General features: G+C 40.7%; 4 protein-coding genes across 4 annotated transcripts; 1 reads left to right on the forward strand and 3 right to left on the reverse strand.

Annotated features, from left to right (window-relative positions):
• Positions 1-1,169: 1,169 nt before the first annotated feature.
• ada2a (adenosine deaminase 2a) lies at positions 1,170-7,171 on the forward strand. Its single transcript, XM_020103645.2, has 10 exons — positions 1,170-1,416; positions 1,829-2,145; positions 2,292-2,511; positions 2,877-3,090; positions 3,169-3,296; positions 3,386-3,476; positions 4,253-4,361; positions 5,177-5,334; positions 5,414-5,616; positions 5,702-7,171. The coding sequence occupies exons 2-10, from the start codon at positions 1,839-1,841 to the stop codon at positions 5,790-5,792; spliced, it is 1,521 nt and encodes a 506-aa protein (XP_019959204.1). The 5' UTR covers positions 1,170-1,416; positions 1,829-1,838; the 3' UTR covers positions 5,793-7,171.
• Positions 6,605-10,306, reverse strand: LOC109639921 (RIB43A-like with coiled-coils protein 2). The gene is made up of 7 exons (XM_020103646.2): positions 10,114-10,306; positions 9,908-9,989; positions 8,708-9,004; positions 8,499-8,617; positions 7,208-7,384; positions 6,932-7,098; positions 6,605-6,841 (listed from the first exon to the last, which is right to left on the reverse strand). The coding sequence occupies exons 1-7, from the start codon at positions 10,228-10,230 to the stop codon at positions 6,772-6,774; spliced, it is 1,029 nt and encodes a 342-aa protein (XP_019959205.2). The 5' UTR covers positions 10,231-10,306; the 3' UTR covers positions 6,605-6,771.
• Positions 10,307-11,257: 951 nt separating this feature from the next.
• On the reverse strand, positions 11,258-14,012 carry LOC109623832 (RIB43A-like with coiled-coils protein 2). The gene is made up of 7 exons (XM_069528150.1): positions 13,779-14,012; positions 13,611-13,692; positions 12,768-13,085; positions 12,564-12,682; positions 11,905-12,087; positions 11,677-11,843; positions 11,258-11,586 (listed from the first exon to the last, which is right to left on the reverse strand). The coding sequence occupies exons 1-7, from the start codon at positions 13,893-13,895 to the stop codon at positions 11,517-11,519; spliced, it is 1,056 nt and encodes a 351-aa protein (XP_069384251.1). The 5' UTR covers positions 13,896-14,012; the 3' UTR covers positions 11,258-11,516.
• A 1,234-nt stretch (positions 14,013-15,246) lies between these two features.
• Positions 15,247-20,814, reverse strand: LOC109639889 (probable polypeptide N-acetylgalactosaminyltransferase 8). The gene is made up of 11 exons (XM_020103587.2): positions 20,581-20,814; positions 19,616-19,949; positions 18,668-18,834; positions 17,943-18,129; positions 17,395-17,592; positions 17,170-17,284; positions 16,855-17,040; positions 16,595-16,732; positions 16,388-16,480; positions 16,138-16,308; positions 15,247-15,502 (listed from the first exon to the last, which is right to left on the reverse strand). Exons 1-11 carry the CDS (start codon positions 20,738-20,740, stop codon positions 15,383-15,385), a joined length of 1,869 nt encoding a protein of 622 aa, XP_019959146.2. The 5' UTR covers positions 20,741-20,814; the 3' UTR covers positions 15,247-15,382.
• Between the last annotated feature and the right edge of the window lie 57 nt (positions 20,815-20,871).

Genomic DNA, 20,871 nt, shown 5'->3' on the forward strand with positions numbered 1-20,871 from the left:
ATATGCTGCCTCCTCTGACCCCTCACGTCTGCAGCAGTCAGTGATGTGATGTGACGTCAGTGATGGAGGAAGCCCTGCAGCTCCTCAGGCCTCCTTCCAGGCACTCCCTGTGAGCCAACAAGTAATATATTCTTTTGTCCGCGCCTAATGAGGATGCAGTCGGCAGTTGAGGCGTGTAATTAAGGCACTTTAATTGAACCTAATTAAGCAAGTTGTAGAATTAAATTGTAAAAGAAGAAAACAGGACAGTATATAACACTAAACAAACAGCTTGAATTAAGAAAAAATTTTACTCCTTACCTGTAAGATTAAGATCTTTATGTAAAAGATGATAAAAATCAGTGTAGAAATGTAGTGGATTTTAAAAATAAATATGTAAATTGTTATTTAATAATGGTATTAGAATGATTTGACCGAAGCAAAATTAAACCTTAAAGCAACTTTTGAGTTTCTATGTAAAGGGAACAAATGTCTGGAGGTGTCATTGCAACTTTGACAAAGGTTGTGATTATTTTATGACAGAAGAAATGATAAACACACTTCTCATTCATTAACCACTCTAAAATGTTTAAAATATTTGTTGATATTCATGTGTTCATCTACATTTTAAAAGTGTCTGTGAAGTTCGTAATTGCAGGTTGTGTCTTCATGTCACTGTGACCGGGTGAGGGTAGTATCTAACACTAATAATAATGATAATAATAATGATAATATAGCAATAATGATAGACTGACTCCAACCTGCATGACTCTTTAAAAGATGAGTATGGATGATGGATGGATGAGCGGATAATAACAATAACAATATTACATAGAAAATAAAAGAAAATGTTAATAAAACAACAGACCAGTAAATAATGAAAGCACCTTGTTCTCCTTGTTGAGGTTTACACACTCAAGGAATTTGCAGTGGTGAATTTTTGCATGTATAAATATTAAAAATAGTAAACAAAATCAAATTTAAAACTACTAGAAGTACCAGGGGAGGAAGTATATTACCATGATAAACATTATGCATTTTTTTCGGTTCATATAATCAAAGATTAGAAGTAAAATAAATAAAAAAAGAAACCAATCATCTCTGTGTTACGCACTTTACTGCGTCCACAATCCACCAATCAGCTGGCCCGAGGGGGCTCCGGTTCGACCAATCACAGAGCAGGAGGCGGGACTTAGATGCAAAACAGCGGAAGCAGAGAAATCACGGGGACGCGAAGAAACAAACGAGTAAACACGATCTGAGTTCTCTGCTGTCTGTCCGCGGCTGGCTGCGGGGTTTCCGTCACTTTCACGCAATAAAGTTACGTTTCCGACCAAAACACGTGTTTCCCGGCGGACTCCGTCGTGTTAGCGTCGATTCTTCTTATTGTGCTTTTAAAATACAGAGTTTCACATTCACCTGCAGCGGAAACCAGAGGTAATTTATTTATCAGTCTTTGTCTTGTCCAAGTGTTTTTTATTTTGTTCGTGGTTAAAAGGAGTTCAACGCTTTTTACTGAAATCAGACATCGAGCTGTTAGAAAGACACAAACTTCATGTAAACACAACAGTGAACAAACAGCTAGAAAACTTTTATTTGTTTCACTTATTGTATTATTTTATATTTTTCATTCACATTCATCATTTGTATCATTGTGCCTCTTTTCTTGTGCTCTGTTTTCTGATTTTTTTTGCTCATTGAATGTAACTCTGTGTATGAAATGTGCTGGACAAATAAAATTGACTTCCCTTAAAAAATATTGATGAAGGGTAAATGTTTATTTTCTACCACTGCTGTTTTCACTTCCCTTTTTCTCATTTGTTTTGTTTGTAATGTCTCTTACATTCAGTTTCCAGACCATGGCATTCGAGCTACAGCGCCCCCACGTGGCTGTGGCCTGCCTCCTCGTCATGCACTACCTGGCCGGGGTCCTCTCCATCCCGGACCCCAGAAAGCGGGAGGCCCTCATCCAGCAGGAGGCCTCTATGCAGACGGGTGGGCAGGTGGTGCTGAGCGATGCTGAGCAGCGTCTTGATTCGCTGCTGTTCAAGATGAAGCAGAGGGAGGTTCTGGGAGCAGAGTTCCCCCCCGCCCTGCACTTCTTCAAGGCCCGAGACCTCATCAGGACCAGTCCCATCTTCAGCCTACTGCAGAAGATGCCTAAAGGTCCGTCCAGCGTCACAGTGTTCGATGTGTTTAGAAAAGGTTTTATACACGTCTTGCACTTTGGCCATTGTCTCAGTGGTGGGTCGGTTGTTTTCTTGTGAGCTGTCGTTTACAATAATAATAATTCTATAATTTACTGTTACTAGGGGGCGCTCTGCACGTCCATGACTTCTCCATGACTGATCCAGAGTGGCTGGTAAAGAACGCAACCTATCGGCCCCACTGCTACATGTGCTTCACCGACAAACACTCCATCAGGTTCATCTTCTCGCCCCAATGGCCCGAACCTCTGCCGCGCTGCTCCGACTGGAACCTGCTGGAAAACCTCAGGGCCAAGACCATCAACACCACAGAGCTGGACGACAGGTGAGTCACACTTCGGTGCCGCTGAGACTTCAGATAGAACAAAGATGTGATCAAATATCTTGATGAATTTCTTCAATCGTTGATCAGTTGTCACTTGGACTCAAAGGTGAAGTGATTAGATTTCAGTGGTCAAAGGTCAAAGGTCACAGAAACCTAATATGAATCTGGCAAAAATAATTATGTGGAAATATCTACAAGGTAACTGCACTGGTTGGCAGAGGCATACAATTATTGGTTGTACATTTTCGTTAAACCCATTAGTGAAGCAAGATGTTTTTTTTTGGAGCAGACGACCATCTGCACCGAAATGCTAAGAAATAAACATTGAGGTTAATCTGGTCATAACTGTGTCTTTGTGTCCACAGCATCCTGCGTAACCTGACGATCTTCACGGATCAGGATCCAGAAACTGCTTACCCCAGTCAGGACGTGGTATGGGACGTGTTTGAACAGAGCTTCTATGCACTGTGGGGTCTGGTCACGTACGCTCCCGTGTTCAGAGACTATTACTACCAAGGCCTGACTGAGTTCTACATGGACAACGTCATGTATTTGGAACTACGGGCATTACTCCCAGAGGTGAGCTCATGTCTTCAAGTATTCAGTGTATTCTCCTGTCTATTAGTATAATTGTTTTTACTTTTTTTGAATACTCAGATATACGAACTGGACGGCAGCACTCACGACGCAGCCTGGACTCTGAAGACCTATCAGGACGTCACCAGACAGTTCACAGACGACCACCCAGACTTCTATGGAGCGAGAATCATCTTCACAATCCACAGGTGACTGCTCAGGATGCATTTGTAATTAACTTCACTAGAAGATATCAGAGGATGTAGGTCACCGATCACACTAACAGAGTTTTCTTCAGGGGAGTGAATATCTCCAGGATGAACGGAGTCGTGGAGACGGCCATGAAGCTACAGAAAGACTTCCCAGACATCATGGCTGGTTTTGACCTGGTGGGTAGCAACTGAAGTTATAGTGTGAACAGTGTTGAGCAGCAGAGGGAACAGTGGGCACAGTTTGTACTGCTCTTTAATTTCAAGCTCCAGTGTGTAAGATTTAGGTGAAAGGGAACTATTGGTAGGAAAATGTAATGTAGAATAATCCTCATGATATTTTCACTAAACGTTCAGTTCATTTCATCTAAATTGTATGAATTGTAGTTTTCTTTACCCCAGAAAAGACTCTTTATATTTAAATACTTTATATTTACATCGAGGGGAACCTCTCTACAGAGGCCACCATGTTTTTTTTTTACATTAGTCCAGACTGGACAAACTAAAAACCTTTTGAGTTTTAATGACGATTAAAGGCTACCAGAGGTTCTTTTTCATGTTTGTAGGGAGAGGGTGAGGTGAGGGGTGTTCAGCTGCAACATGAAACTTCAACACTAGATATCACCAAATTCTACACACTGTACCTTTAATTTACACAACTGTTTACAACTAGAATGACTCAGTACAATGCCAAGGACCAACAGTCCCCTTAATCATCATGCTGCACCACATTTCACCCTCATAGATATCAGCATCCTAAATCTAGATCCTAGATCCATGAATTATTTTGATCCAGGGAAATTGAATGGGTTGTTTCTCGGCCCATGTCTCATCCTTCACTAAGTTTTGTGGTAATCATACAGACAAACAAATCACAACCTCCCTAAAACAGATAAAAATGCAACACATCCATTTCACCGAAAACAAAAGTGTTCACTTTGTCCCTGGATGTGCAGGTGGGCCGCGAGGACCTGGGCAGACCGCTGTGGTACTTCAGAGAGGCCTTATCACTGCCGACAGACAGGGGGGTCACGCTTCCTTTCTTTTTCCACGCTGGAGAGACGGGTGAGGTCATCAGCGTTTGATATGTAAAGTTACTTCGTACTTCATTTTTTACCATAGAAATGAATTTCGAAGCCAGTGGAAAAATGTGAATTTTTAAAATATCATCGAAGATACGTTTACTTTTAAAAACAAGAAAGTTAAAAAGTGAGAACCCTTTGGAGAGTTTTGGTTTGAGCTAATGTAGACAAACGTGTTTAAACTGCTAAAACACAAACTGTTATTGTGTCTTTATTGAACACACCCATTAATGATTCACAGAAAAGTCAGGGAAGTCTTGCATTTGATAAGTGGTCAACGTTATTCACGAGTTTTCCTCGGTTTTGAGATCCTTCTCTTGATGCTTCACTTCAGCCGGTGCTACTGGAGAATAGCAGAGACTCAAAATTATTTTTTTTGTAACTCAGAGAAGCTACAACACAAACCTTTAATCTGCTTTTATTGATTGGAGGTTTGCTAACTCCAGATGAAAGGAGCTCACGTACTCTCTCCAACTTGCCGTGAATTTTGGAATAATGTCAATAAGGACGAGAACAAAACAATGATTTGTGTCATTACTTCAAATATATACTTGTTTAAAATCTGAGCACATTTTAAGACAACCTCTTAGAAAAGGACAAGCTCCAATTTCAGGGTTCGAATGTTTTACTCTGAGATTTAGTTTTTGGATCACCATGTTTAAGAGATACTTTTATGAGAACTCCTTTAAGAGTAAAACTTATTAAATGCGTGATATTGAAAATAATTGTGATACAGTAACAGATCAGTCCATGTATTTCAGCATCGTTTGATTTGAACTTTTCCTCCACTGCACGCAGACCTCGAGGGCACGGAGGTCGACCAGAACCTGTTGGATGCTCTTTTGTTTAACACCTCACGCATTGGCCATGGTTTTGCTCTGCCACGCCATCCAGTGGCCAAAGAGATATCCAGGAACAGAGGAGTGGCTGTGGAAGTTTGCCCCATCTCCAACCAGGTGCCTTGTCATCTTGTAAACAGAACTCTACACTAAAATGTTGTCCATTTTAATGTCGTCTTATCATATCTTCATTCAGGTGATGATGTTGGTGAAAGATTTGCGAAACCATCCAGCAGCTGCTCTGATGTCAGAGAACCACCCGGTGGTCATCAGTTCTGACGACCCCGGCATGTTCGGTGCCTCCGGCCTCTCGTACGACTTCTACGAAGCTTTTGTGGGCTTCGGTGGGCTGAGGTCCCACTTAGGTTCCCTCAAACAGCTGGCAATAAACTCTATTAGGTGAGGATCGGCTGAGATGTGGTGAACACATTTACAATTCATTCAATGAATCCGCCCTCTGACGTGTCACTGTCTATTTCTCCAGGTACAGTTCTTTGACTCCAAATCAACAGGAGAAAGCTCTGGATCTGTGGCAGAGGAAATGGGATAAGTTTGTCTCGGAAAATTCCTTTTGATAAGAGAAAACCTTTTTAAGCTTTTTTTATTGTCAAATTATTTCAGGCATCCTTTGAGAAAGGAAAATGCCTTTTAGCTCAGGTTATAAATGGTCTGTGAACTGTGCCGGTTTGTGTTTGGAACAAATGTGAAACATTTTAACACTTTACAGTTGGAAAAGCATAAATAATATGAAATAATAGTTAAATCAATCAAGATTTAAGACAGGGCGTCGAGGGCGATAACTTCTACTACATAAATGAAATAGCTTTAATCAGAGGGAATCTTGTTGTTTTGGGTTTAATTCAGAATTTAATTCAACACTTTTGTCTTTGCACTTTAAGATTCATGTTTCTGGTCAAATTGCTGAATACTGTTTGATTTGTCTTTGTGGTTTGCTTCTGCTTTGTAATGTCGAGTTCACGCTACACGAGACAAAGCCCAATTCTTCATTTGCAGACAAAAGCTCCTGGTTGCAGCTAAACAGACGTTGGATCAGCAGTTGTGTAGTGTGAACCTAGAATACGAGTGTACTAGGTAGTTTATTGAAATGGGTGTTAAATCCTGTGGGCTTTGAAAATAATTCTGAAAAGGACAGTGTTTTTTATTTGATAGGACAGAGAGAATGGAGGAAGACGTGTAGCAAATGGTCTCAGGCTGGAATCAGCCCTGGGCTGCTGCAGAGGCTTGTAGCCTCATGGGGCGGCAGCTCTACCAGATGGGCTATACACAGCCCCCCCAATATTTTTTATATTCAATTTTTATGTGAATGTTTTTTTTTCTCATGGGTTTATGAAAGGGACTTGGCTTATGTCAAAGCCGGCCTCAGCCCTTTCTCCCCAAGGTACGGTGAGCTCGATGAGGAGTACTGGGCGGAGGGTCGTGGTTGTGTTCTTGCTTGGTAACTTGAGCTGCTGAGATCGACTCATGTTCCACTCACGGTCAGAGGAAAAGAGTCTTGGTCTTACTCTTGGCTCGGGTGCTTCTCCACATCGTCCATCATCGGCTGCAGGTGTTGAAATAAGAGAAGAAGCTGTCGTCGATGCGTCCTCTTTCAATGTCCGGTTTCCTTAGAATGAAAGTTTAGAGACACAGTGAGACAGTACGCTCTGTGTGGAGTTAAATGAAGAAGTCAAAGTGTTTTCTAAATGTTACTGACTGTTGTCTGTGTGTTTCAGCCATTTGGATGTTGGTGCTCTGTAGTTGTTGTCTCATCTGCTTGTTAATTTTCGCCTGCTGCCTCTCTATGAGCAGAGCAGAGCGAGCAGAGGCCAAGTTGTTGCGATGCTGTAGCTCCTCCTCGCGCTTCCTCTCCAATTCTATCCTCTACAGACGCACAGTGAACAAACATGTCAGGATCTTACAGACTGATTTTATAAATAAATGATCATAAAAAGCATGTGTGTGTTTTGAGTGTAATTTGTTGCCGTTTTACCTTTTTCTCCTCTATTTGAATTTTCTGGAACTGGAGGACCTGCTCCAGAGTCTCTGGAGGGGCTCTCAGATCAGTGCCTGGACACAGACCAGGTACTCCCCACCTGCCCAGGGCAGGATCGACATCCACACCTCTGTTGTCCTCATCATTACGTTCCTGCTGGCGCTTCTCTGCAGTCTTTGACAAACAGTGAAAATGAGAGTGATTGACAATATCAGTTGAGTTAAAGTTCACTACTCAGTTTAAACTTCATACAGTTTAACACAACACTACCACAGAAAGGCAGCGGTCTTAATTAAAGGCTGATATAGGTCATTAAACATCTAGATTTACTCCTCATACAATGTAAGTGTGAAAAGCAACCATGCAACTTTTTGACATTTAATAGCTTCTAAATGAGTTTGAGTGTTCACTGACTTGCAATAGAAAGAAAGGTGCCACTTTCATTCCCACTCATCACTCTGAACATTTGTTCTTGCTCTATGTCACTTTAATGAGTGGGTACATGTGCCAGTGTGTTACTGACAGCTTGAACTGTCAGGATCAGGTCTAGTCGTTAAATAAGTACGGAGCCCCTGAAGTTCCAACAGATTATATTATTTTAATCTTGTGCACACAAGTTACTATAATTATCTCAACTATATACTCTAATTATCTTGTGAGCACAAGAAAAAATAAGTTGTGCACACACAGTTAATATTTGTGTAATAAAGATAAACACTAAGTTCCGTTTAAAGCTTTTAAGAGTTTGTTAATTTCTGAAATATTATGATTGAAACAGAATCATTCCGTCCCCTGAGCCTGTCGACCTTCAGTACGCACAGCGAATGATTCCTGACAATCCTGTGTCTCTGTGCAAGAGCGACAAGGATTTCATTGTATGACATTCCCAGATGAAAATAACACTCGATGAGCAGAGTTTTCTCCAGACTTTGGTACAAGTCTGGGTGAGAAAACACAACAACTATCAAGATAATAACTTGTGCTCACAAGATAAAAAAAAACAATCTTTTGGGGCTCCGTAAAAAACAGCGTTTAGCTCTGATATTCAGTGAGGAAACTTAAAATATTTAGAATTCTGAAAGGAGTTTTGTGTATTTGTTACAGCAGCTCTTCTGGTTCAGGAAGCCCGAGGTCGTAGGCAACTGTTCAACAGCTAAAATATGTGCATCTCAGAGTGTTTCCAAACTTTAGCCCTCTGTTGTTGGTTTAAAGATGTTTTCAAAACAAGTTTCACCAACTTCATCAAACAGTCTAAGTGATGGTGTAAGTGGTGACTTAAATTACTTACCTTGGCCAGATTGAACTCTTTAGTGGCAACGGCTTCTGCTCTTCTCCTCTCCATCTCCTGGCTCTGAAGCTGCAGAGCTCTGTTGTCCATCTCTAATCTCATTCGATCGTCTCGCTGCTCTGGAGGCCAGAGGGCAGGGAGAAAGTGAGCTTATATTATCTGTGTTTGAGCCGAGAGTGTGTTTCCTCTATGGGCTCAGACAAACCTACCTTCTAGCCTTTGCCGGTGCCTCTCGGCCGCCTGCTCGCTCTGCTGCTGGTTGAGCCACTCTCTTAACTGCTCCCTCTGCCACTTCAATCGGTTCTCAAAACCGAGGTCTTCACCCTCGAAGACAGGAGGCGATATCGGTGCATCTTCTGTGTTGTTCAGGTCAAACATCTGCTGGCTCCGAGGCTGCTGGTGCTGCTGCCAGTAGTTGACCAGGTCCATTTGCATTGCACGCTTCTTCTTCTCTTGTCTGTGATGAAGAATGTCAGCTACATTGCTATTATGGAGAACTTCAGCATCTATAATGTATAGAGATTTTAAAAAAAACACACACAGACATGGCATCATTAGAAATTATGAATGATTATGAATGTAAGTGGTAATATGTGGGTACACAGATGTTAATACTAGATTCTGTTTTCACTAAGTGACTGTGAAAGATTTTTATGTTAAGTTAATCGATATATTTGAATCAATTTGTGAAAATTGTGTTGACATAGTTAAATATTTATATGTTCATGTTTATAGTTATTTTTACAAATCATTATGTTTAAATATTTACATAGAATGTCACCCTTATAACAGTAAAATAATAATCTGTTGAACTTGTGTGATTGTTCTAAGCAGAACTGATTGGTCAGTTCAGACTAAACCAACCAACATAAAATTGTCTGGAAGGTTTTAGTTTGAACAGATTATTCTGTTTTAATGAAGTCAAGATAAAGATTTTTACCATAAAATGATGTGAATAATATCGTTAACATGAATATTAACTATGTAAGATCATAACCGTTTTTTGTAAATTAACTTTACAATTTATGAATACATTTAAGATCAAAATTCCTCAAAACAGGATTATATTCAAATTGCATTCTTTGTAGAGCCCGACCAATACATCAGTCTGAAATGACCCTTTCACATACATAATGGTATGTGCCAATGTCAAAATCTTTATATTTTTATATATTTAAATTATACAGAATGCAAAAGGCAGAGTTAAAATATCAAGCCTCAATAATAATTCTATAATATGGGTTTGATGACGACATCCTAGCATTCATTGCCTTAGGTATCGGCCCCACTCTGTCCATATCGGTCAGGTTCTAATCCCCAACTCGGTTGTTTCCTCTTTGTCAAATTGTCACATGACACTAACAGATGAACGCTAATGAAACCAGGTCACGTGAACTAACTTAACTCACCATAAGCTTTTTGTTTCTCTTTTTCTGCCACTTCTTGTTTCTGCTTCTCTTTCACCTGCTTGTCCAGAGCTTCATGGTCAACCTGACAAACACAGCAGCACAAATATCAACTGAAATGATCATATAAACACACGTCTTCTCATCAGGACTACACATTAGCATACTTAGCTAGTTTAACAGAGAACTGAGGAGTTTTAGCCACTTACTCCGATGGTTCTGAGTTTATCATTAAAAATCCGCTCTTTTCTTTCAGCCTCTCTGTCGCGACGTCTCTGCAGACTTGCCTTCGCAGAGCGTTCTGCGGCTGATTCAACGACATACATTTTGAAACACAAACTTGAGTCACTCAACTTGAAACCCTGATCACAGCGGATCGTGCACCAGGGAACATAAAAAAACGTACAAGTCCAGAAGCATCTTCATCATCAAAGGTAAAAGGTCATACCACCATCAAAGAGGATCCAATCCCAAAAGGTGTCTGAGAACCATTAAAGCCTCGGAAGGTGCTTTGATGTGCTAGTTACTGCCAGGCAGGCTTGGGCTCCTCTCAAACAATAATGGAGCGGGCATGATCACAGCTCGAAACCCTGCGGGGGATGCCTGTGCCAGGTCATGCAAATGTGGCAAGGGATGCAATGGTGCATCAGGGCCTACCCTCCCTTTACACTCCAACACCTCCTCCTACAGAAGGTTCAGGTTGTGGAGGTGGGGGTGGGGGTGGGCGCCTCCTGTCCTGAAGGGGAGTAAACAGCCAGGGGTGGCCCCCAACTGGCACCAGATGATCTCCAATTTACACTGGAAATATTGGGACAATGACAATATGGACGAGAACAGTAGAATGATCTGTATCATTGGTTCAGATATATGATCTCTCTTCACCATTGTATCGTGGATTTCAGTGAGCACAACTGCAGATATCTCTTAGGGTTCACTTACATTTTCTTGTCACTGTAGATCTTAGAGGACGAGCTCCATGTCAGGGTTTGAAGGTTTTAATCATCATGACCAGAATTAAACAAGTTAAACGTTTGAACTTGACTTGGAGATTATTGTGATACATTAACAGAGTAGTTTGTGTATTTTTTGCATTATTGTGATAATGTTTTAGATCGAAATCTAAAACAAGGGATCAAGCAAACTAACTCCTTCACGTTATATTGCCAGAGAATTCACAGGAGGTCAAGTTTTCCAAGAGGGAAGACCATTAAAAACATTTCAGCAACATAAATCTCTATTTAGGCTTTTTGATTTTGCTTTTCTTCTACTACACTGGTGCACTGTCATCTTGTAAAAAATACTCTACACTAAAATATTCTTTTCCATTTTAATGTCATCATATACTCATTCACGTGATATTCAATTTTTGTTCTTTATTTAGATTTTTAGCCATCATTGGCAAATAGAAATGTTTAAGAAATGTATTTTATTATTTTAAACTGACTGGTTAACATTTTTGCAGCATGGCCAAGATAATTATGAGCAAAGTTTTCAGACATATTAAAATGTTGAGAACTAAATTTTAAATAATTAAACAGCTGTTTATTGACTGGGTCAGTTTATTCTGTTCTTATCATGTAGCACTGTTGTCGGTGCTTCTCCACATCGTCCATCATCGGCTGCAGGTGTTGAAATAAGAGAAGAAGCTGTCGTCGATGCGTCCTCTTTCAATGTCCGGTTTCCTTAGAATTAAAGTTTAGAGACACAGTGAGACAGTACGCTCTGTGTGGAGTTAAATGAAGAGGTCAAAGTGTTTTCTAAATGTTACTGACTGTTGTCTGTGTGTTTCGGCCAGTTGGACGTTGGCGGTCTCCAGGTGTCGTCTCATCTGCTTGTTAATTTTCGCCTGCTGCCTCTCTATGAGCAGAGCAGAGCGAGCAGAGGCCAAGCGAACACGGTCGTGTAGCTCCTCCTCTCGCTTCTTCTCCAATTCTATCCTCTACAGACGCACAGAGAGTTAACAGGATGTGTGTTTTGAGTGTAATTTGTTGCAGTTTTACCTTTTTCTCCTCTATTTGATTTTTCTGGAACTGGAGGACCTGCTCCAGAGTCTCTGGAGGGGCTCTCAGATCAGTGCCTGGACACAGACCAGGTACTCCCCACCTGCCCAGGGCAGGATCGACATCCACACCTCTGTTGTCCTCATCATTACTTTCCTGCTCCTGACGGTGCTTCTCTTCAATCTTTCACAAAACACAGTGAAAATAAGAGAGTGATCGACAATATCAGTTGAGTTAAAGTTCACTTCTCAGCTAAAACTAAAAAAGCTTGACACAATTTAAGTGTCACAGCTTCAATGGTCAGAATCCGTTCCAAACAGCTCAAGAGTAATGCTGAGCTGTGGGTCAGTTAAGAAGACATTTATCTTCAACATTCAGCCAGGAAACTTTTAAGATATGAAGAATTCTAGACAGAGTTTGGTTCAATTGTTACAGTGACAGCTCTTCTGGTTCAGAAAGCCGGGGATCATGGGTAATATCCACTGTTCAGTTGAGTTTCATTTCACAGACATGTGGCTGCAGAGGGTGCTGCTGCTCAGTAAAAGTTACAGAGTGTCTCATTAATGTTACATGAAGCTAAAATATGTTTATCTCAGTGTTTCAGAGATTCCTCCGTTGTTGGTTTAAAGACTTAAAAATGCCTGACCTGAATGACTTACCTTGGCCAGATTGAACTCTTTAGTGGCAACGGCTTCTGCTCTTCTCCTCTCCATCTCCAGGCTCTGAAGCTGCAGAGCTCTGTTGTCCATCTCTAATCTCATTTGATCGTCTCGCTGCTCTGGAGGCCAGAGGGGAGAAAGTGAGCTTATATTTCCTGTGTTGAGCCGCGGGTGTGTTTCCTCAATGGGCTCAGACAAACCTACCTTCTAGCGTTTGCTGGTGCCTCTCTGCCGCCTGCTCGCTCTGCTGCTGGATGAGCCACTCTCTTAACTGCTCCCTCTGCCTCTGCAATCGTTTCTCAATCTCTGGGTCTTCACCCACAAAACCAGGGGGCATCATCTGTGCATCTTCTGTGCCTGTTGTTCTGTGGTCTGTGTTGTTCAGGTCAAACATCTGCTGGCTCCGAGGCTGCTGGTGCTGCTGCCAGTAGTTGACAAGGTCCATTTGCATTGCACGCTTCTTCATCTCTTCTCTGTGATGGAGAATGTCAGCTACTTTGCTATTATGGAGAACTTCAGCATCTATAATAGAGATTGAGAATTTTACAAAACATTATGATATAACATTTTCTAAATTTAAATGGCAGTGCTGTATACCACACAGATGTTCAAAATAGAAAACTCCTTCATGTATTATTAGATGCTGTTTTCTATCAGTAAATGATAGTGCAGGAGTTAATTTACTAAAATTATTTTTACATGGTGAAACATTTACATATTTTTATTTACAGTTATCAGTTATGAGTGCCATAATGAAAAGGTTGAAGACTTTCTCTTTCATCTTCTTAACATTTCTGCAGTAAAATCTTCTGAGACACATCGACAAGAGCTTAGTGAAAATTCTTTATCACCTCTAAAGGACTTTTTAAGATGATATTTAACAGAAGCAAGTGTCATAATAAAAAGGTTGCAGACTTTCTCTTTAATTTTACAGTGAAAAAACAACAACTTGGGAATTGACAGACAATGAAGTGATATATCTTAACAATTTCTTCTTCTTTAAATAACATTTAATGAAACCAGGTCACGTGAACTAACTGAACTCACCATGAGCTTTTTGTTTCTCCTCCAGTTTCTCTTGTTGTTTCTTCTTCTCTTCCACCTGAGTGTCCAGAGCTTGTGTGTCAACCTGACACACACACACACACAGATGTAAACACGTTTCCACATTTCACGTTAGCATACTTAGCTTAGCTCACATGAGGAGTCACTTACTCCAATGGTTCTGAGTTTGTCGTTAAAGATCCGCTCTCTTCTTTCTGTCTCTCTGTCCCGACGCCTCTGCAGATTCACCCTCTTCACACCATCGGACACTAATTCAACGTTAAACATGTTGACGCACAACTTCTACTTTATTCTGTTCAACTTTTCTAAACAGAGTTCGGTTTTTTCCGAGAGAACAGACGTGTCTCAAACACTCCGGTTGCTAAGTAACCAGAGGTTCGACCAGGGTTCGACAGCCTTCGTGAGATGTCGGTGTTTTCCGCTGTGTTCGACGTGACGTAGGTGTATGGAAGCTCGAGAGCGCCACCTATCGTCTAAAAGAAGCTGTGAAAACTATTAGTTTATTTAGTTTACTTGAAAAATCCTGACAAACAAAAAACATACAAATGAACAGGCAAACAGACAAACAAACAAACAGAAAACAAACAAACAAACACAAAACAAACACAAAACAAACAAATGAACAAGCAAACAAACATACAAATGAACAGGCAAACAGACTAACAAACAAACAAAAAAACAAACAAATGAACAACAAACAAATAAATAAGCAAACAAAAGCAAACACACAAACAAAAAACAAACAAACAAGTAAACAAATATATACATACAGTATATTAAAATCGACATTTAAGTTGAGATTTTACAAAATATTTACCGAACAAGGTCATAAATCAAATCAAAACTGGAACCAGACTTTTTTAATGCATTTCATTATTTATTATTAGCATTATAATTTAGAAATGCATTTCTAAATTCACATGTTCTTACCTGATTATTGGCCTAACTTTGGCACTTAAAGTATTTCAGTAAAAGAAAAAAAAGCTTGTAAATGTAGAATTTGCTGCATTGGTTTTGTTTGTCACACAGTAAACTGAACTCTCATCAAATACTTTGAATGCTTCACAACATACAGTCAGAATATCACCACCATCCTACTAATGACTTTTATTGTTTTTAAAACTTTACTTAAACAGCAAGATAAAGCTTAAACCAACAACTTCTGTCCTGAGGTAAGACGCTGTGAGAGTTTCGACAGCTCATCTCAGCATCAGCTGCTTCAACAGGAAACACTGAGTTTTCAAGATGAAAACAAATGAGATAACTGGTTGGTTTTGTTGTGGTGGATCGTTCAGGGATGTAACTTTGTTGTTCCATGTTATTGAGCATTCATGTAACAGTGAGTGGTCTTTATACAAGAATCTCATCAACAGAGCTGAACACGGACACATTTAATCATTAGTCATAATTTGGGAACCATGAAAGAAGATGCAAACAATATAGGATTCATCTCAGGTTGGGTTATTGGGTATTTTTCCACAGTCAATTCATACAAGAATGAATTGTAAAATCATTCTGACCTTTGATAATTGTGAAATTAATTATTTGCAGTTGTACTGTGGACACGTAAGATGTTAAACAAATGTACAGGGTGAAGTCAATACATAACTCTCAAGATTCTCAAAATCAATAACACTTTCAATCCCAGATAAGACATTTTAAATAATCATATTCATAGTCACAATTCTTGAACTTTCTTTTTTATGTTGTACAGATTATTCTTTTCTTCACCTCTTGTTGGCCACACACACTTTTTAAAAGGTTTTGATTATGTTTTGGACTTCCCATCTTTGACCAGAACATTCCCGTATTATAAGTTTGGCATCTTTAATCTCCAGGCATCTTTTTGTCTTCCTGTTCTTCAGTTCTTTGCCCTGGAAAAAAAAAGAAGTGTCCAGGACAGTGACGTAGTGATCAGTATTTCAAAGGTTTTATTGTCATCTGCACAACAGATACAGCGTACATGTTGGCAATGAAAATCTTAAATCCCAGGCACCTCAAGCAACTCAACATGCAAGTGTCATAGGATAAGAGTAACTAAAAATACAATAACATACACTAGTGCAAATGGAATAACCGCAGTCAAATATTTTCAGCTTCCCACTTTGTTACCTTCACTAAGGAGGTTATGTTTTCACCCCATCCGTTTGTTTGTGAGCAGGATTACATAAAAAATAATTCCTATGATTCTTTGGTGAAGACAGAAGCCATTACAGTTTGACACAGATCCACACAAAGGGCTGGAGCCAAGATAGGTTTTTTTCTACCTTCTTCGAAACTGGGAGATTTTCATAAATTCCCCAGTGATTAATTTATGGGTCTTGATGAAACATTTTTAGGGGACTGCTGCTCTCTATGAGTTTGTGCAATGTGCTGCTGCTTAATTTAGGGGGGCTGTTGGGCATTGGCAGCGCTACAGGCTTGACAGAGTACCAGTCTATTTATTCCTTTTGCAACATCTTCCATGATGTTAATACACTTGTTTTGATGATGGTTTATGTTGTTGTACCTGAGAGAAGTCCCAGTATATTCCCATTCCTTTCTTTACGGCCTCTTTGCAGTTGTAAAGTCCAGGCTCAGTTTCTTTTTTGCCGACATCGGTTAAACACCGGTTGTCATTGTCCTTGAGGGACTTGATGCCACCGATGTAGAGCTCACCATTCGTGCGGTAAAACGTGTACTAAAAAGACAAACTGGTCAGAAAGCAGGACGGACTGTTAAATACGTCAAAGAAGACATAAGGACTAGAGTTGGCATACCTGGGGTCCATAGTAGTAGCAGTTGAAGGCGATGGGTCTGTGACCCGGCACTGGGCCTTGGTCCAAGCACAATTCGGCATCGAGATTCTTCATCTGTCAGCAAAGGAATTCATCATTTCGTCAGTGCAACTTTGTCAAACATGAGGACAGGAGGGGTGTGGTCAAGAAAACATGATGCTGTGCAGTGCCGCCACCAACTAAGCTTACTCCTCCATAGGCCAGTATACTATCCCAGGGATCCAACTTGGGATACACGTTTTCCAGGTACCATTTGAAAGGTTTACAGTTCAACCTCTTTCTGAGTTTCTTCCTCTCAGACACGTCCCCGATGTCAATTCCGTGATTCTGCAGAGGCAAAAAATTTCCCGTTCATGTAAGAACTTAAAGACATTCAGTGGACAAATAACTACAAATCTATTCTGTGCCACAAACAGGGCTTCACTTCTTTCTCGACTATGTTGACACACCTCAAATGGTAAGTTCCAGGCCAAGTTGATGTTGTGTTTGTATTCATCCATCCAGATCTCTGCTACCCTCAGTGCGTTTCTCTTCATGGCTGGACTCAGGTCGGGCATGTAGGGCTTGTGGCTCCTCTCGATGTGGGCGATCTTGGAGCAAGGGACCACCTCAACACTGCCTCCACACGTCCACACCTTTATGAGCAAAAAACATTTTTTAAACTACTCTGGACGGTGATTACAGCAGGAATGTTCTGTCCTGCTGCAGCTGGGCTTGTGTCATCAGATGTAGGCTTTAGTATTAGATAGGTAAGATTTACTTACACGAATTCCCAGCTCAACATTTTCCCCACCGTACACTTTCATTCCTTCATCGAGGACTCCAATCTCCCCAAGAAACGTCCGATCAGCGATTAGGATTCCCATTACAGATGGACTCCTCGAGAGGAATCAAAACGGTGACTACTGGGTCATTTTAAAAATGCACCACGACTATTATCAAGAGTCACACTTTATCTAACAAATGTCGATGATTTCACTTGAACTTACTTCCCGGGCAGTGAGCTGTCATTGAGCTTGTAATACTCGGGCTTAAAACGCTCGTACATGCACCACAGAGCCCAGTCGAAGGCGTGCGCCGCTGGAAGGTACTGAATGACCTTGAGGTCATGGAAGTTGACTTTGTCAAACACGGGGGACACCACCACTGTACGGTCGGCTTTGATTTGAGTGAGCAGGGGTTCGGCCCTGTGGAGGAGAGATGGACTTCCTTAATTTAAAGCTCCACACAGTAGCTGCGCATCAGTTTATCCTCATCTTTGACTGAATAATTGAGAGTGATTACTACGTATTTTACACATTTTAACAAAGATCGACAGATTTTAAATCTTTTATATATTTCATTGCAGTTTCAAAGTAAAGACTTCCACCATTTGTCTTTGTATTTTTGTCCTGCAACTTTATTTTTCTCTTTTTTTTAAATGATCTGTACTGTGTGCATTAGTGTTGAAGACACTGAAGTACTATACTATACAACTATACTTTATATTATTGTCAGTGCTTGAACAAAAATAAAAGTATTTCAGCCTCTTTCTCACCACATCTCATGAACTTCGATGTGTGCGTCCAGGATGGCCACCACGTCCGCAGTCGCAGCTCTCCACCCTGAGACTCTGGCGTAGGCGAGCCCTCGCTGCTTGCTGTGCTTCACTCGACTGATGACAAGAGTTGGGTTCTCTCTCTCCAGTGACTTCATGTGCACGTCAAGGTCGCCCTTCAGGTCCTCTGGATTGAGAGGGAGAATGTTGGCATATGTTTAGAGAACAGGCTCAGTTACAGTTTGTAGTGTTCCAGGTTCAGACATGACTGAGGTACTAGATTCCACAACGATTTTCAAGAATGCAAAGCAGCAAAACGTTATATATGGAGGAGTCACGGTTCTGATCACTCATGTGGTACCTGACACCTTCACAAGCTATAGCTACAATAAATACTACTTTTGTGAAATTTTATGTTGTGACTGTATCTGAATAGAAGTTTTAATTTGTGGTTGTGACTGCATTATACTGAAACATGGTTCTAATGTTTTATTCATGCATATAAATTATTTTACTTTATAGCAATTCACCAATACCATCTACAGTCAGACTTTAAATGACACGACAATTTGACAGTTGTCGTTTGTTTACATGGTTAAAAATCTGAACAGAAATCGGGAGCAGGGATCTGAGATGTGATGTCCTGCAGACTAATTATCTGTTTAGCCTAAAAACACTAGATGTGCGTTTGCTTATCACACAACAATGTGTTTTAACCAACCAACCATTAGAGCTGCTGTCGTCCACCATTATTATCTCCTTCAGTATGTTCTTCGGGGTGCGGTCGATGATGCTGCGGAGCGCTCGTTTGATCACAGACAGAGCTTCATTCAGGTAGATCAGCACCACTCCCAGACTTGGCAGGTCTTTAGGATAAGTCTTGTTCGCACACCTAATCAGAGACAGAGTGACTTTAAATTCAAAACAACTGTCAACTACTGTTGCATTAGACAGTTGTGTAAATGCTTTGAGAGTTCATACTTCCCCCAAGGCCAAATTTAAATGAATTCAATAGATCCACATTTTTATTTCGATCAGCAGTCCCCTAAACATGACTGAGAAGCCCCCTCGTCTCAAAATGTTAATGAAAGTGATCAAATAAATTCCTGTATTCCACCGTGATCTGGATCTGCATCAAAATGTCATGACTTCTCTCCTGACCAGTACCACCTTCCACCAATATCGTGGTCGTCCATCCAGTAGTTTTTTTTGCATAATCTTTCTTAAATAAGAACAATCTAACAAATGAAGAAACAGACAGGTGAAAACACAACCTCCTTGGTGGACAATGGCACTCAGTAGAGTGCACACTTCAGCCAAGGGCCCCATTTTGTGTAAACCTGCAGACAAACAACCCAAACCACTAACAGACAGGATTTAGAACATAACCTCTTGGGTGGAGGTTACAAACCAACTGAAGGACATAATTAGCGATCAATGACGTGAATCCTCAAAGGTTCTTCAAACCTTCTCTGTTAAAGAAGTACAAAGACAGGTGGGTCATCCTGTGTTAAATCATCAGGCTGCACCTTCTCAGATCTTCATTAAGTGTCTCAAATTCTAATTCATGGAGATATGGACTCATGACGTTTTGACCTTTTAACCTGTCTGTGACTTAGACTGGTGTTATTTCTCCTTATAAAGCCGGGATGAGCAGGAGATGACAGTGGTACCTTGGATCCCTGGTATCTGGAAGAACTCGGTCCAGAGGAAGGCGATCGCTAAGAAAAACGTTGTATCCGTACTTCTGAAACAGACCCTGTGCCTCTCGTTGGTCGTCCTCGGACAGATTCTCCCCCCACTGCTTGAACAGGACAGAGTCAGGAAACAGTTTGTTGGACTTTACCGCCTTTTGGATCTTTGCTTCAGGCTGCTCTTTCTGCTCAGACTGTTCCTGGTCTTGCGGCTGCTGTTTGACCTCCCCAGCTTTTCTCGGCCCGTCTCTGTCGTCTTCCAGCATTTTCTGCATGGCGTCCTGCTTCTGTCCAAAAGCTTGCAGCATGTGGTCTTGACAAATTTCAGAGATTGAGGACGAAAAGGCAGAATGAGCCGGAGACATTATCACCTTGTAAAATACCAGACATGAAGTACAACATGTAGTGTTATTTGTCAATTTATGAAATCAAATACAGTATTTCCATTGAGATTCATGTTTGCATCTTCCCCTTGATTGATTCTGTATCACATTATATTTGATCTGTTGCCAGGGTTGAGTGTCACAGCAGCACAGGACTTTTCAAAACTTCTATCATTTACAGACGGTAAATAAATTGACTTTATATTTGTGTTTTATATACAGTTATTTATACTGAAGTTCATGGTTGAACTGTACATGGTCAACTCTTACACTAATGTGTAACCTGCACTGAACATTTTGTATGTTGGTATTTTATTTTTGTGTTTTATTTGGTTAATAAAACATTTCTTGTTTCTACCATATCACATACATGTATTTTTACATTTCAATTTTGAAAACATGTTGAGTAAACAGATCATGTTTCATGTCTCTGCCCTCATTTCGAAAAAGCTTTTTTTTTTAAATTGAAAAATCAGATCTTTTGAGTTGTTTTCCATTTATTTATTCAGCATTTATATATAATACAACTTAATATAATCATAAATAGTTGTTTGTACTCACAGATGTTGCTGATGCTGGCCTCCAGCTCAGACAGTCTCTTGATCACTTGGGTCGAGTCCAGCTCCAGGTCGGTCCCTGCGTTTAGAAACATGCCCACGTTGAAGACGAGTCCGATCCCCATCAGTATGAGAGCAGGCTGGGTGAACCGCCCTGCCCTCATGCTGACACTGGAAAAGCCGACCGTGGCTCACAGAGACCGACATGTTCCAGGTCTCTGATGAGGAGCAGGTGACTCTGATCAGTGCTGGAGGAAATCACCTGTGTGCTTGTTCCAAAACCACTGGATCCTAC

This window comes from Paralichthys olivaceus, chromosome 7 (genome assembly GCF_024713975.1).
Source record: "Paralichthys olivaceus isolate ysfri-2021 chromosome 7, ASM2471397v2, whole genome shotgun sequence".
NCBI lineage: Eukaryota > Metazoa > Chordata > Actinopteri > Pleuronectiformes > Paralichthyidae > Paralichthys > Paralichthys olivaceus.